The sequence below is a fragment of the Mesoplodon bidens genome (genome assembly GCF_964165515.1).
Source record: "Mesoplodon bidens genome assembly, chromosome: 2".
NCBI lineage: Eukaryota > Metazoa > Chordata > Mammalia > Artiodactyla > Ziphiidae > Mesoplodon > Mesoplodon bidens.
The window spans coordinates 23,130,984-23,147,372 of NC_138177.1; the positions used below are offsets into that span (position 1 = coordinate 23,130,984).

The window sequence follows — 16,389 nt, forward strand, 5'->3', positions numbered from 1 at the left end:
GAACCTCTGGGAAAGAGAGGGCTCATTCTTCCACCCAGTCTCCTGGAAAACCGAGAAGCTAAATCAGGTAAGATGCCCCGGTAACCTCAGGGAGGCGGGACCCGGACTGCTAAACCAAGGTTCCAGGCCCCTACGGGTGGGACCTAGTGGCCAAGCGGGTAGTGACAAACTTCGGGTAACCCCAAGGACAGAGCCCAGCTCCGGTCACCGCGGTCCCGCACGGGTGGGTGAGGACGAGACGGGTCCAGTCTCCCCGGGGCCGGGCAGAGGCGGCGGGGGTGGGGCCTGCTCGGCTCACCTTTGAAGAAGCGCAGCGCCAGGCCATACAGCTCCTCCAGGCCGAAGCCCCAGCGCTGCTCCAGCCGCCGCGCCTCCTCCGCCGCGCCCCCAGCCGCCGCCTCCCCGGGCTCCGGCTGTTCCCCTGCGGCGCCCGGGCCCCGGCCGGACCCGGGAGGCGAGGGCGGCGGCAGCGGCGGCGGCAGCAGCGGGGCGCCCTCCGCGCCGGGCCGCTCCTCGGGGTCCGGGCTTAGCGTGAGCCCGTCGACGGACACCTCGAGTCGCTCTGCGTTCAGCACCGCCGCCATCTCCGCCTGCTGCGCCTCCTCGGCGGGGACAGGCGGCGGCCACGTATCGACTTCCTGCTGACCTCTGACCTCCGCCTACCGACACCGGAACTTCCGCCGCTGAGTAGAATCTAGCGCTCCCGGGCATGGTGCCCCGCCCCCCCATCCCCCATCAGTCGGTCGGACCCCCTCTGCCACCACTCGCCCCGACCCCTAGCCCCGCGGGTCCCGAGCGCCCCGCGCCCACCTTCACCCCGTCCCCCTCCGGCCCTGTTTCCTCCCGGAGGGAGGGTACTACGGCCCAGCGGCCCCCGCCCCGCCGTTCTTTCCTGCGGCTCGCGGTGTCCGGCAGGGGAGGGGTCGGGCGGGGTCAGAGGGACCCCGAGTAAGGTCTGTGACGGGAGGGTGACTGCTGGTGAGCGCCCTACCCCTCCGGTCAGACCCTCCGCATTTGTAGAGAGTTGTATGGTTGGCAGAACTCTGGCAATTCTAAGGAAATGCCGAGCAAATGCCTTTTTTTTTTTTTTTTTTAAGAAGAAACTGAGGCTGCAGAGAAATTCCGTGGCTCCTGAGACTGTCGTGGAAGGGCACAGCCTGGTTTTTTCGGGAACTGAAGCTCCTACTATTTGTGGGGCCCTCATTAAGTAAAAAACACAAAAATTACGATCAGAGAGGTAGGAAAGTGAATATATATTTAGAATGAGAAAGAACTCACAAGTGACATTTTGAAAAGTTAACAAAACTCACAAACATCACACAGATAACCATAAAATTTTTATTAACTGCCTGACACACTTCTACAGGGCGTCCAGAAATCCAGAACATAATTATTTTATTTATTTTTTAAAGATTGAAAAAGCTCTTGACAACATTATGTATATTTATCTGTGTTCCTAGACTTTATGGGCAACATTTATGATAATTTTCCCCACACTTTTTGGCTGTATACTTTTTTTTTTTTTTTTAAACTTTTTTTTTTTTTTTTTTTTGCGGTACGTGGGCCTCTCACTGTTGTGGCCTCTCCTGTTGCGGAGCACAGACGGGCCCAGCCGCTCCGCGGCATGTGGGATCTTCCCGGACCGGGGCACGAACCCGTGTCCCCTGCATCGGCAGGCAGACTCTCAACCACTGCCACACCGCGCCACCAGGGAAGCCCTGGCTGTATACTTTTGATCAGCTTTTCCTATGATAATTACTTTGTAATGTTTTCTATAAGGAAAATAGAAAAATCAGTCTTTAGCATGGTGAGCCTTTCTTTTTTTATTATTAATTGCTTATAAATTTTAGCTTCACAACTTATTACTGAATTACTGTGTATTTTTTTAGGGTTATTGTCAAACTTGGGAAGACGTGTCAATTTTCTCTCACTTATGAGCTATAATATTTCAGGACTGTCTGGCTGCTTCAATGGCAATTTTTTGCCTGGTTTTTACTGGATCTCCAGCGATTTTCAGGACAAGATTTATCTGCTATGTTAAGACAGAATCTCCTCCGTTAAGATGAACAAAACATGTGACTTTACATAAAGACTCACTACAGTACAACTGCAAGTTTGTGTCCCACAAATGCAAGAATTCTAATATATTCCATTCGATTCCATACAAACAAAAATAAGTATGGTGCACTTATAATTGTATATATGACATTACTTAGATTCCTGATGAGTGAAAACCTCCATTTTAGGTTAGGCATTGAGAGATTTGATCCCCTACTTAGAGTCGGAAGGATTTTTTACTTCTGATAGTCGGAAGGATTTTCTATGGGCTAGTTTCTCCTTTTCTTTCAAATCTTGTTTCTTCTCTGCTGCCCATGGCATCACATTCCTGTGCCAGGCATCACAGAGTTCTTTTGCCCTCTAGTCCTGCACCTCTGTGACATGGTGCTGGCTGAGCTGGCATAATGGGCAGTAGGTGTATTCCAGAAAGCCATTCCTACACCCACGGTGAGTAATAATTTAACAGTAGCCGGAAATGACTGCAAACCATAAATGCACGCCAGTAAACCCAAATGAAATGTATCCCTAATTCAATCATTGTTCCCTTAGCCAGGTCTCAAAAAAGCCAGTGGCCATTCCTATACCACTTAATGCAGAAGAGAAGTGATGGAAGTCTGAATACAATGTGACAGTGGTCTTAAATATCTTACTTTAGAAACTTTTACAGAAACATTTGATCTGGTAAATATATTGCCAGGGCCTCTCCGAGGGTCTTGGAAGTGGCCTGTGCAAGTGAGGGGCCCTGAAGCTTAAGCTTCATTGATCTATGGTAAACCCACATCTCGAAACAAACTCTAGTACTCTAAGCCCAGTGATTTTTTTCACTTAGCTTGGATCTTTAGATTTAACTTTAATTACTTTATTTTTTTTTTTTTTTTTTGCTGTACGCGGGCCTCTCACTGCTGTGGCCTCTCCCGTTGCGGAGCACAGGCTCCGGACACACAGGCTCCGCGGCCATGGCTCGCGGGCCCAGCCGCTGCGCGGCATGTGGGATCTTCCGGGATAGGGGCACGAACCCGTGTCCCCTGCATCGGCAGGCGGACTCTCAACCACTGCGCCACCAGGGAAGCCCACTTTATTTTTTTTTAATGTTTTGTTTTGTTTTATATTTTTGGCTGTGTTGGGTCTTCGTTGCTGCGCGCAGGCTTTCTCTAGCTGCAGCGAGTGGGGGCTATTCTTTGCTGCGGTGCACAGGCTTCTCACCGCGGTGGCTTCTCTTGTTGTGAAGCACGGTCTCTAGAGCGCAGGCTCAGTAGTTGTGGTGCACAGGCTTAGCTGCCCCGCGGCATGTGGGGTCTTCCCGGACCAGGGCTTGAACCCGTGTCCCCTGCATTGGCAGGCGGATTCTTAACCACTGCGCCACCAGAGAAGCGCTAATTACTTTAAAGATATGCATATCACAAGGCCTAACCTCCAAGAAGTCATAAATACGCTACATGTTTGTATTCTATCTTTAGTACTCAATAACTTTTGAGGGTGATAATGAGATGGGTAAATATAACTCTACTTCCTGGAATTATAGATTCTGTTTTCCAAGTTTTCTACAATAAGCATTTCTTCTGTAATCAGAAAAAAAAATTTTTTTAGCTTAGTGTAAATATTAAAACCTACAGAACACACCTAGGAAGATGGACAGGTAAAATATGATACAGTGATAATTATTGACATTTTATTGTTTTAGAGTTTAACATATTGAATATTCTTGAAAAATCTGCACGTCCTCTAGATCAAACACATAAACCTCTTCCTAACGTAACTATCAAAGAATGCCCTGTAGGTAGTTGCTCTTAGTGACCTAAAACAGATTAGGAAATATAATTTTTCTTTAACAACTCATGGTAGGAAATGAGTTCCAGACATTCACTATAAGAGGTCAAATTTAATGTGTATGAGAACCACACAAGGGTATCGTTAAACCGCAGATTCTGACTCAGGAGGGAGGCCTAAGAGTCTGCATTTCTAATAAGCTTTCTGGGCTGATACTGCTGTCCACAGACCACATTTTGAACAGCAAGAGTCTAGGAAACTTCTTCCACAGCTTTATGGAGGTATGACTGACGTCAAATAAACTGCAAGTACTCGAAGTTTACAATTTGATGAGTTTTAACATACACGTATACCTGTCAGACCTGTCAGACAATCAAGATGACATGTCCTTCACCCTTTCTGTAATGCCTCCCTCCCTCAAGCCATCTCAATAGGTATTAGTTAGAATGTGTTTGTCACAGTAGAATTTGATTTCTACAAACAGTTCAGAGAAGCTACCTCTATTTCCCCACTCCTGTCTTTTATATGTGAGGAGACACAGAGTCAGCAAAAATGTATATTTTCTGAAACCTTTCAAATATCTTCCCCAAGTCTGTTCCTATAGAAAAGAGAGTGCTTTTCAATCAACCAACTTTGTTGTGTGAATTTCAGTTAAGCTCCATCCCTTTCAGTCATTTGCCAGATGAAGTATTACCATTGCTGAAATGCTTTTGAAGTTTCTTCCCTAAAATCAATCTTTCCCTTTGTTCCCTCCACATATTTTCATCTCTGAGATACGGTTAGATCACCAGACAGAGACTGGGTTGAATTATACGTTCCCTGCTTTATCTTGTGAATTCATATTCGGTCCTTGGTAAAATTTTGCAGTGAGTCTAATTTAGTAATGATAATTACTGCCCTTTGGTAATGATAATTATTTTGTGCTCCTTGACTGGAAGCACCTGGAGACCAAAGGCTATGTCCCTGGACTCCCACAGTCCCTAACACAGGACAGGAAACATGGTAGGCACTCCAAATGTCTTACTGAGTGAATGAATGAAGGTATAATTACATCTATTACATGCAATATCAGTTCAGCTCAACGTACATTTAGGGAGTGCCCCCTATACTAGACATTGTAGGAAATACACAGATGAGAGGCTGTGGACCACAAAGGAATCATGGTTCAGTAGGTGAGATGACAAGAGAAGCATTTATATTACAGGCGGGCTGCCAGTACTGGAATGCACTCACCAACTCAGTGACCTTGAGCAGGTTACTTAACTTCTGCTTCCTCCTTTGGGGATAATAATAGTAACCATCTCTCAGGCTGTTGGGAAGACTGGATGCATGAATACACGTAAAGCACTTAGAAAAGGACCTGCCAGGCACTTAGTGAGTGTTTAATACATTTTGGCCACTGTTATGTACAATGTTCCATTAAAATGTAGACGAGAGGGAATTCCCTGGCGGTCCCGTGGTTACAGCTCCACACTTTCACTACCAAGGGCTCAGGTTCAAACCCTGGTCGGGGAAGTAAGATCCTGCAAGCCACGCAGCCAAAACGTTGTAGAAGAAAGATTGCACACTGGAGGCCCACTGGATGAACCTTGCCCACTAATGTCTTTTACTTGGCTTGCAAGAGTTGGCCCCTGTAGTGCTTTAAATCTGAATGGGTTTCTAGCATTTCAAAATCTGGAATATTTTTTTAACAGAATTATTACTTTATTTTATTTGTTTATTTTTTGACCTTGCTGCATGGCTTATGGGATCTTAGTTCCCTGACCAGGGATGGAACCCAGGCCCATGGCAGTGAAAGCGCAGAGTCCTAACCACTGGACCTCCAGGGAGTTCCCCCCAAATCTGGAATTTTAATGTAAAAGTCCAGATTTCTGAGTTACCTTTAAAAATTAAGAAATTTGGTGACACTGGGCCTAGCATTGATGCTAGACATCCATGAGCTGGAATTATGTAGAGGCTGCCTTCTTAAGAAGGGACACGTGCTCTCGAGTTTGTGAGAATCCCCCCAGTCCATTGTGATAGACACTGTCCTTGATGTTTATCATGGGCCTGTAGCTGGTGCTAGTGATCATTTTACACCAACTCTATTTATATTGTTACCTGCCTGGCCACTGTAGGCATTTGTGTTTGGAACTCCCTAATGCAGAAGAAAGAGAATAGCATATTGCCAGGAGGGTTTAGAGATGGCTTCAGAGAGGAGATAAGTATGATCATTGTGCATGTTTACATTTGAAGAAAGTAGAATTCTAGGCAGAGGGAATACCATTTGCTAACTTCCTGAGGGTTAAGAGAGACCAGCATGTTTGGTTAGCCTTGGAGAAGTGACAGGAGATGAGCCTGAAGAGGTAGGAGGGGTCAGATGTGCAGAGCCTAGAAGGGTAGGCCAGAGATAGTCCTGAAGGTGATGGGGAGCCATTGAAGGATTTTATGCAAGGGAGTTTCACAAATAACTTGAGTGGTGGTGGAAGCAGAATCTGGAGGGGAGGCTGGCAGTAGGGAGCTCAGAAAGAAGTTGTTGTTAGCCCAGGAGAAGACCATGTGATCCTGAAGAGGAGCTGCATAGGGAGCTGACAAGGAAGAGATGGATTCCAAAGAGATGTGCAACAGAGCCAGCCAGAGTAGGTAAGGGCAAGAGACTGAACCTGTCACTTTTTAGGTGTTGTGACCTTAGGACCATTTTCTGGACCTCTATCTCTTTATCTATAAAAGGTAGAAATTATTTCTGCCTTGGTTCCGTCACAAGATGTTGAAAGGCCTAAATTAACTTATATCTGTGAAAGTGCTTTAGAAACTGTAAAATCCCTGAACAGATAAGATATGATCAGTATAGCTGCTGTTATCATTCCTCTCAGGCCTTCACATCCAAAACACTCTTAAGGGCCACTTTCCATTATGAAATGATATATATTTCTTCAGGTTCAAAAGTAAAAGTGAGTCTAATAAAAGAAGTCAGACAGGTATGACTAGTGTACAGTGTAAATCTATCAACTATGGTAGTGTGTATACATTTATGCACCAGACACCTAACATTCATGTAACAGCTGCAAAGATATTTAATGGACATCAGATTAATAAAAGAGCATTCTTCCTTTATTATAGTAAAAAAAAAAAGTCAAAGACATAGACACACACACACACAAAAACCCAACACACACACACACACAAAGACATAGACATTTGTATCTAAAAAAACAATGCTTCTGTAATCCCATTACTGAGATCTAGTCAACATTAGCAATGAAAGACAATTTTCATTTGTATTGCAAATAATAATATTCATATAATAATAACGATGATGATGATTATAAAGTAATATCCTCCACTTACAGTAAGAAGAAGTTAAATGTTTAGGAATGGAGGCCCCTGATTCCAAGGATCTATTCAAAAGATGCTCCGAGACTAAGGCTTCTGCTTCAGGGGCTTTTCAGCCCCACCTGCTGGCTGGAGGCGGTAGCGCTGCCCCATCCGGGCTCACTCTCCACGCGGGGTGCTCCTGGGACTGCCAGGCTCGCCGCTGCACCCACGGCCCTGTAGCCATCTCCTGGGTCGGGGGAGAGGGATGCGGGCAGTGAGACGAGCAGCTGCTGGGGCCCCGCCTGGGAGCTGGAGAGCCAGGATGAAGCCTGGGGGTTTGGGCAGGTTTGCCCAGATGAAGAAAGTTTTTGAAATGAATATAAAAACCAAATTTTGATCAGCCATGCTAGAGGAAAGAATGAATTATCTTTCCATTCTCTCAGTAGAAAACTAAGTTATGCAATTGGTATCATATGGCGAACAAGAAGTATGCAGCCAAGAAAAATGTAGGAAGAAAAATAAGCATAGAGATGTATCGGGGAATCAAATAACAGTAATAGCTGTTGTTACAACTGTGTCATTTCAATTTTGTCACACTAATCAGCTCTTTTAGCATTTGTGCTTCATTGTGGTTTCACTTCTCATTATGATTAAGCATTCGTTTTTGTACCTAATTTTTTTATCCTTTTTCTTTAAGAGCTCCCTTTCCCCCCATAACTGAACAAGCTTCAGGCCTGGATGTGCCCTTGCTTGGGTGTACTGGAGGACTGCTCTCCAAAGAGCATAGAACTAAAGCTGGGAGACCAGACTTCCGGGTTGGCTTGGTCACTTGTGGTCCTGTGTCTCGGATGCAGCCTGAGCCTCCTTCCAGCTCCAGCACACACTCGTGCAGCGCAACCTTCCTTTACCTGCACGTGCGCTTTAGCTCCCTGGTGGCCAAGCAAAAGACTGACTGAGGTTTCCTGAGGGACACTGGCTGTGGTTCGGGACTGCTGTCTTCCATTTCCTTGCACAGTGCCTGGAAGCCTTGGGTTGTTCTCCAAAAAAGTGGGAACACACCAAAAGATTGTCAAGTGCAAACAAATATGAAGAATGGAAACTGGGTCCCCAAGGGCTGACAAGGTAACTGGGGCAGGGGGACACAGTTGCTTAGTGCGGTTTGGGAAGACTTCCTGGAGAAGGGATAATTTTGAGCCTTGATTAAAATCAACAAGCAACAAGAGCAAGAAGTACAGCTAAATGGATGTGGGAGAGGCAGGCTGAGCCTGGGAAAGAAGTATGTCAAGGAAAGCAGTGATTGTTCTTACATATCCCAATGACTCTCAGGTGGAGGAGGGGTACTTCTCCCACATACAGGGATTGGTCTTTATTCTCAGTTGTGCTTACAGGCCTGGCCCAGCCCCTGGCACGAGGGAAACAACCAATTCATGTTTGTTGAATGAATGAAAGAGCATGCAAAAATAAAGAACATTATAAAGAAATTTAAAAAAAAGAGCATGCAGATTTCATAGCAATGCAAGGAAGTTACAGGAACAAATTTTAGCTCAATAAGAGGAAAAACTTTCTAAAAATTAGAACTTATGATTGAAGGACACCAATAATAGCTATTGAACATGCTGTATGTGTCACGGACTAGGCTAAACTCTATATACATTTCTCATTTAAGCCTTACAGTAGTTGCTTGAAATAAGCATCATCGTCCACATTTAAAAAATGAGGATACTGAGTTACAGAGGTTAAGCTACGTGCACAGAGTCACAAACCCTCGTTCAGAGCCAGTGGAGGAGGCTTGACTTGCAGACAGGTCTGTCTGACCCCAAAGCCACAGCTGACCCGTACCCTGAAGGTTTGCCAGTGCTTCAAGCATCTTGCTGACCCCTGAGGCCCTTGCATTTCATATGCAGAATATGCACAGCCTTTCCCCTGAGGAGGCCCTGCCTGGTAAGATCTGCCAACAGGTACAGGAAAAGGTGCTCAACATCGCTAATTATCAGGGTTTTGCAAATCAAAGCCACAAGGAGATACCGCCTCACACCTGTCAGAGTGGCTATTACCAAAAAGGCAAGAAATAACAAATGTTGGGGGTTCCCTGGCGGTCTAGTGGTTAGGATTCGATGCTTTCACTGCAATGACCCGGGTTCAATCCCTAGTGGGGAAACTGGGATCACACAGGCCGTGCGGCACAGCACCACCCCCACCCCCCCAAAAAAGAAGAAGAAATAACATGTTGGCGGGGGTGTGGAGAAAAGAGAACACTTTTGCACTATTGATGGAAATGTAAATTGGTGCAGCCACTACAGAAAACAGTATGGAGGTTCCTCAAAAAACTAAAAATAGAACTATCATATGATCCAGCAATTCCACTCCTGGGTGTATATCCGAAGAAAGTGAAAACATTAATTCGGAAAAATACATGCACCCCAATGTTCATAACAGTATTATTTACAATAGCCAAGATATGGATGCAACCTAAATGTCCATCAACAGATGAATGGATAAAGAAGATGCACACACACACACACTCACACACTAGAATACTACTCAGCCAAAAAAAAGAATGAAAATTTGCCATTTTGCAACAAAATGGATGGATCTAGAGGATATAATGCTTAGTGAAATAAGTCAGAGAAAAATGCTGTATGTTATCACTTATATATGGAATCTAAAAAAAAAAAAACGTAGAGCACAAACTGGTGGTTACCAGTGGGGAGAGGAAAGGGGGAAGGGGCAAGATAAGTGTAGGGGATTATGGGATACAAACTACTATGTATAAAAGACATAAGCTGCAAGGATATTTTGTACAGCACAGGGAATACAGCTGTATTTTATAATGACTTTCAATGGAGTATAATCTACAAAAATTTTGAATCACTGTGTTGTACACTTGAAACTAAAATAATATTGTAAGCCACCTACACCTCTACCAAAATAAATTTAAACATTTGAAAAAGAAGCAGCAAAGACACTGTTACCTCCCTCCAGGACGGGCCATAAAACTATTTAAGATAAAGTCGAGGTTGCTTTTTTTTTTTTTTTAACTTTAGAAGTACATGTTTGTTATAGAAAATTCTGTCAACATATAATAATATAAAGAAATGATCAGGCAAAATTCTGCCACCCAGAGAACCACTATTACACAAGTTCTATTAACTGTATTAGCATTATCTCCTAATGGCAGGCTCTCCTGACCCAGCCCAGCAGAGGCTGCTATTTGAGAGACAAAATCTCCTCCGCAGTCCCCTTGTTTTGCCTGGGGCAGGGCAGGTGAGACAAGATTTGAACGTGGCCTCCCATCCAGGTACTAATGAGGTCCGACCCTGCTTACTTACCTTCCAATATCAGAAGAGATGAGGTATGCCCAGGGTGGTATGGCTGTAGGCTGAGCCTGGCCTCTTGATAAGAGACACAGAGCCCCTCATAAGGGTACTAAGACATAGGCACAGGAATGTTTATTAAAACAGCATTTATAATAGAAAAAAAAATTAGTAGCAACCAAAGTGCCCAGCAGTAAGAGGCAAGCAACATACATAATGGTGCATCTATTCGATGGAGTTCTAGTAGCTATTTTTAAAAAATGCCCCAAAATGGAAAGATCTCAAAAATATGTTACTATGGGGCTTCACTGGTGGCGCAGTGGTTGAGAGTCCGCCTGCCGATGCAGGGGACACGGGTTCGTTCCCCGGTCCGGGAGGATCCCACGTGTCGCGGAGCAGCTGGGCCCGTGAGCCATGGCCACTGAGCCTGCACGTCCGGAGCCTGTGCTCCGCAATGGGAGAGGCCACAGCAGTGAGAGGCCCGTGTACCGCAAAAAAAAAAAAAAAAATGTTACTATGTTACAGAGCCACATTTATAGTATGGTTCTTTTAGGTTAAAATATTTATATAGCTAAAGAAATCAATATATATGGGATATATGAGAGAGGTTTTAACCTTTCATTTTCTACCTTTCTGTACTGTTTGAATGTTCTAATCTTATATGGGCATTATTTTAAAATATCACAGTGAATTCCCTGGCAGTCCAGTGGTTAGGACTCCATGCTTCCACTGCAGGGGACACGGGTTCTATTCCTGGTCCGGGTACTAAGATCCCACAAGCCCCACAGCCAAAAAAAAAAAAAAAAAAAATGTCACTGAGGATTATCTGGGAAGGAAGGGTTACAGCTAATTTTTAAAATATTTTCATTGTGTATTCTTATATTAAAAAAACACATGAGGGCCTCCCTGGTGGCGCAGTGGTTGAGAGTCCGCCTGCCGATGCAGGGGATACGGGTTCGTGCCCCAGTCCGGGAGGATCCCATATGCCGCGGAGCGGCTGTGCCCGTGAGCCACGGCCGCTGAGCCTGCGCATCCGGAGCCTGTGCTCCGCAACGGGAGAGGCCACAGCAGTGAGAGGCCCGCGTACCGCAAAAAAAAAAAACAAAAAAAAAACACATGAATCTTCTATTCCTGTATTACAAATACTCTTTTTTTTTGGCCACGCTTTCCGGCTTGTGGGATCTTAGTTCCCCAACCAGGGATCGAACCTGGGCCCCCAGCAGCGGAGCCCTAACCACTGGACCGCCAGGGAATTCCCTATTTTTGTATTTTTAAAATTAACCTTTTATATATATGTATCACTGAATCACTTTGCTGTACAGCAGAAGTTAACACAACATTGTTAAGTCAACTATGCTTCAATAAAATAAATTTTAAAACATTAACCTTTTTTCAAAGCCTAATTTAGGAATTTTTGAGGTGGCACCCATTATGGCTACCAGGACTGCCAACCATCCTCATGCCTGGCACATAATAGATACTGAATAAATTATTCAGTGGATGAATAAATTTGGTGAATCTGTTGGAGGCAATTCACTGTACTCACAGAGCTCAGCCCCTGAAGTCCTCCCACAATCTCTGAAGAGCAGGTTACCTTAAATGTAACCTTTGCAGCCTTCCTCTTCTACCCAAAAGCTCAAACATTTTCACACATTCAATCAGGAAATATTTATTGCTCACTTACTATATGCACAAGGCAGAGCAAGGGGCTGGTGTTAACTTCCCCAAATTATTTTCATAGCTAGCTAGTTATTAAGTCAACAAATATTTATTGATCACCTATCATGTATTCCAGGTGGAGGGGCAAACAGATGTGATCCCTGCTCTAAGGGACCTAGAGGTCCAAGGGCCATGGATCTCAACCCTATCAGACCTCGAGGCTCTTCATAAAACAGATCACTTTTAGTATCCCTCTTCCTATCTAAAAGAAATCCACAGATAAAACATCATATGTACACAGTCATTTTTTATGTCCTAAATATAATATAAAGGAGAAATGCAGGAAAAGCAATTAATAACAAAACTGTGGCTGTTTGAGCACGACTTCTAGGGCAATAACGAAGTGGTCAGATGCTTGCATGCATACATGGAACCACCTTGAAAACATCTGCTATAAATGCAGATGGATAATGCTGTTGCTGTTGGTAATGTGCTTTTTGAAATTGTGAACAACTCTTGAGAAAGAAAATTAGTTCATACATAGATACTTCCCTGGAAATTTTAGTGCAAAAACTCACTGTGTTTCTTTGTAAAATTCAGGTTCTGTGCTTGGATAATTACAGACTGGCTTTTTGTCTCTATGACCATCCAGCGGGACGTGGGAGTTGGGTAACCTGACCCGTGAGTGGCAGGACATCGAGTGTCCCTGCCCTGCTCACGGATTGCCAGGTTCATCGCCCCCATGGGTGAGAAAAGCAGAAATGCTCGAGGGGAGATACTAAGAATACCAGGTCCAGAGGCTGCCACGGGAGGCTTCAGAGGCAGAAACTGAAGAGTCAGAAGCAGCCCAATCACGCTGCATATCTTCAAACAACAGGAAGTCCTGACACCCAGGAAAAATGTGGTGTGCAAGCCCCAGAGCAGGGACTAGGGTGTCGGCTTTCTAGGTGCCAGACAGCAGGATTCCGGCTGAGGCAGATATAAAGGTGATAATCAAATAAAACCCCCATTATAAAGGGCCTTAAAATAAGTACCAAGAGTGTGCCAGTTGCACCCTCCCCCATGGCACAGGGCTGTGTGCAAGGCTGTATCTACTTATTTTTTAAAAAGCAAACTTTTGGGGGATTCCCTGGAGGTCCAGTGGTTAGGACTCCGTGTTTTCACTGCCATGCCCAGGTTCAATCCCTGGTTGGGATGCTGGGATCCAGCAGGCCACATGGCATGGCCAAAGGTAAAAAAAAAGAAAAGAAAAGAAAAGAAAAAAGCAAACTTTAAAAAAGCTGCCTGGAAAGCAGGGCTATGGCAGCTCTTGTGTCAGGATGTGTAACAGGGCGAGAGGCCCAGAGAACATTTCAATGGTCAAAAAGGTAGTGGGACCAGGCAATATTTTCTTCTTATTATTTTTACTCCTTCTGAATTTTATGTACTAATCCTTACTAACATTAATTATAATTTATAACCTTCAATATATGGTGTATGTTTTAAATATAAAAGGTAAATATATCATATTGTTATAATATAATCATTAATATAATTATATAAATACCAATAATAATTCATTCTTAATAAAGGAATATTCTTTATTCCTATTGACTTCTTTCTAATATATTTACTTTTAAATTAATCACAAAATGACACAGATTTGTGGTGAAAAATATTCACACAGCACTGCAGGGTATAAAGTGAAAAGTTAAATTCCCCTGCCCCTCTCCTAAACTCCGCAGTCCCACTTCCTAGAGGTCAGAGTTTCTCAAGTATCCTTCCCTGAAATTTTTTCTATGCATATGCAAATATATACATGTAAATACAGTACAGAGCTTCTTTAAAAACATACACGTGTGCTTAGAGTAACAACTTGTTTGGCAATTTGCTTTTTTCATTTCACAATATCTTGGGGACCTCTTTGCAGATAGTACATTTAGAGCTACAAATTCTTTCTGCTTGGGTCTAGATCTCCTTTGAACCAACATACCCCAGTTTATTTAAGCAGGGTGGAGGGCACAGGAAACCAGACAAGAGGCAGTCACCCATGCAGTCTCTCGGGCTCACCTGGGGAAGTGCAAAGGGGCCGCATTCCAGAAGGTGGCTGTGCTGTGTCATTATCCCTTCTCCCACTGCAGGCCGGGGAAGGATTTGAGTCCTGGAAAAGCAAGGGACCTAAGAGTCCAGTACCCACACTGTATGGATGAGAAACCTGAAGGGTTGTGTTGACCCAAGTCACCGCCAGCTGGTGGAAGATCCCATACTTGACCCAAAGTCCCCCAGCCCAGCTGACACACCAGCCCACCCTATGGTATCAGGCCCTCCCTGCCTCACACTCACACCATCCGGCCTCCTGGTCTGGGAGCACCTTTGAAAACCGCTGAGAGGGGCCTCGTCTTGTGCCTCACGGAGAACTGGGGGTCAGGGCAGCAAGTGGCCTTTGATGTGGCTTCTTTGGGGAGTGAATCCATCTGTCTGAAGGATTTTTAAAATAACGGATTTCTTGGAGTATTTCCCCCCAAAATTTAGGGAGTGAGTACAACCTATGATCTCATTAACTAAAAATAAGCAGAGTTAGTATTTTTGAAAATGCCCCTCGAGAAGCTTTTCTGTGAATATATGTTTGGGTATTTTTTTATTTTTAGAAAATGGTATATTTTTCATATTGTTTGTCATGTAGCTTGCTTTTCACCCTCTGTGGAAGGGGGCAATATTTCATTTTCTCATGACAATGAATGTTAGTTCGCATCACAGTTTTCAATGCTTGCATCACGTTATATCTTATGAATGTACCATAATTTATGCAGCCAATCGTCTGCTGGTGCTGGTTTGTAATCGAATCAACTGTAGAAGAGTCAGGTTACCAACCAGCCTGTATTTCCTTCTGTGTGCAGCACTTGCTGAGGGGAGGGCAGAAGTGCGCGTCTCGGCTCCTGTCCTCCGGAAACCAAATGTCTGCAAACACAGATCAAGAATGACAGGAGGGACTTGCCTGGTGGTCCAGTGGTTAAGACTCCGCGCTCCCAATGTAGGGGGCACAGGTTTGATCCCTGGTCGGGGAACTAAGATCCCACATGCGGCTCGACCAAAAAAATTAAAAAAAAAAAAAAAAAAAAAAGACAGGAGACCATGTATCGCTATGCTGGGAGATTATAAATGCGCCGGAGTTGAGAGAAGGGAGGGATGGAGGCTTGTCATGGTGAGGAGCTTAGACTGTGGTGTCTGGCAGACCTGGGCTTGGGTCCAGGCTGGGCCACTAAGCAGCTTGGATAAGGAGGTCTTGAGTCCTGTGCCCAAAGCCACAGTTTCTTTTTTTCTTTTTTTAATTAATTAATTAATTTTTTGGGGCTGCGTTGGGTCTTCGTTGCTGTGCACAGGCTTTCTCCAGTTGTGGCGAGCAGGGGCTACTCTTTGCTGCGGTGCACTGGCTTCTCATCGCGGTGCCTTCTCTTGTGCGAAGCAGGGTCTCTAAGTGCACGGGCTCAGTAGGTGTGGCGCACAGGCTCTAGAGCGCAGGCTCAGTAGTTGTGGTGCACGGGCTTACTTGTTCCATGGCATGTGGGATCTTCCTGGACCAGGGCTTGAACCCGTGTCCCCTGCATTGGCAGGTGGATTCTTAACCACTGGGCCACCAGGGAAGTCCAAGCCACAGTTTCTTTATCTATAAAATAACTGGTGACAACCATACAATGGGATACTTTCCAGCCGTGAGAAAGGAATGAAGTGCTGATACATGCCACAGCATTAGATGAACTTTAAAATATTTCACTTAAGTGAAAGAAACCAGACGTGAAAGATCACACAGGGGATGATTCTGTTTTTATAAAATATCCAGAATAAGCAAATGCAGAGAGAAAGGAAGTAGATTGGTTGTTACCAGAGGCTGGGAGAGGCGAGAAGGAGTAGTAACTCCTTAGTGGACACGGCGTCTTCCCTGAGGGTGATGAAATCGTTTGGAACTAGAAGCGGTAGTTGCACAACACTGTATACGTACTAAGTGCACTGTATTGTACACTTGGAAATGGTTAGTTTTGTGTTCTGTGAATTTCACTCCTTAAATAAAATAAATGGTCACAGTGATTGTACTTACCACATAGGGCGGCTATGAGAGTGAAGTGAGATAAACTGTAGAAAGCATTAAGACTTCCCTGGCAGTCCAGTGGTTAAGACTCTGCACGCTGGGGACTCCCCTGGTGGCGCAGTGGTTAAGAATCTGCCTGCCAGTTCAGGGAACACGGGTTTGAGCCCTGGTCCGGGAAGATGCCACATGCTGCAGAGTCACTAAGCCCGTGCGCCACAACTACTGAGCCTACGC

The 16,389-nt window shown here is 44.8% G+C and overlaps 1 protein-coding gene across 1 annotated transcript in view; it reads right to left on the reverse strand.

Moving 5' to 3' along the window:
- ACBD3 (acyl-CoA binding domain containing 3) overlaps positions 1-655 on the reverse strand; it is a 36,270-nt gene extending 35,615 nt beyond the window's left edge. The window contains exon 1 of the mRNA XM_081221038.1: positions 299-655. Within this exon, the coding sequence (XP_081077164.1) occupies positions 299-584 (286 nt within the window). The 5' untranslated portion in view covers positions 585-655. The remainder of the gene's footprint in view (positions 1-298) is intronic.
- Positions 656-16,389: the final 15,734 nt, after the last annotated feature.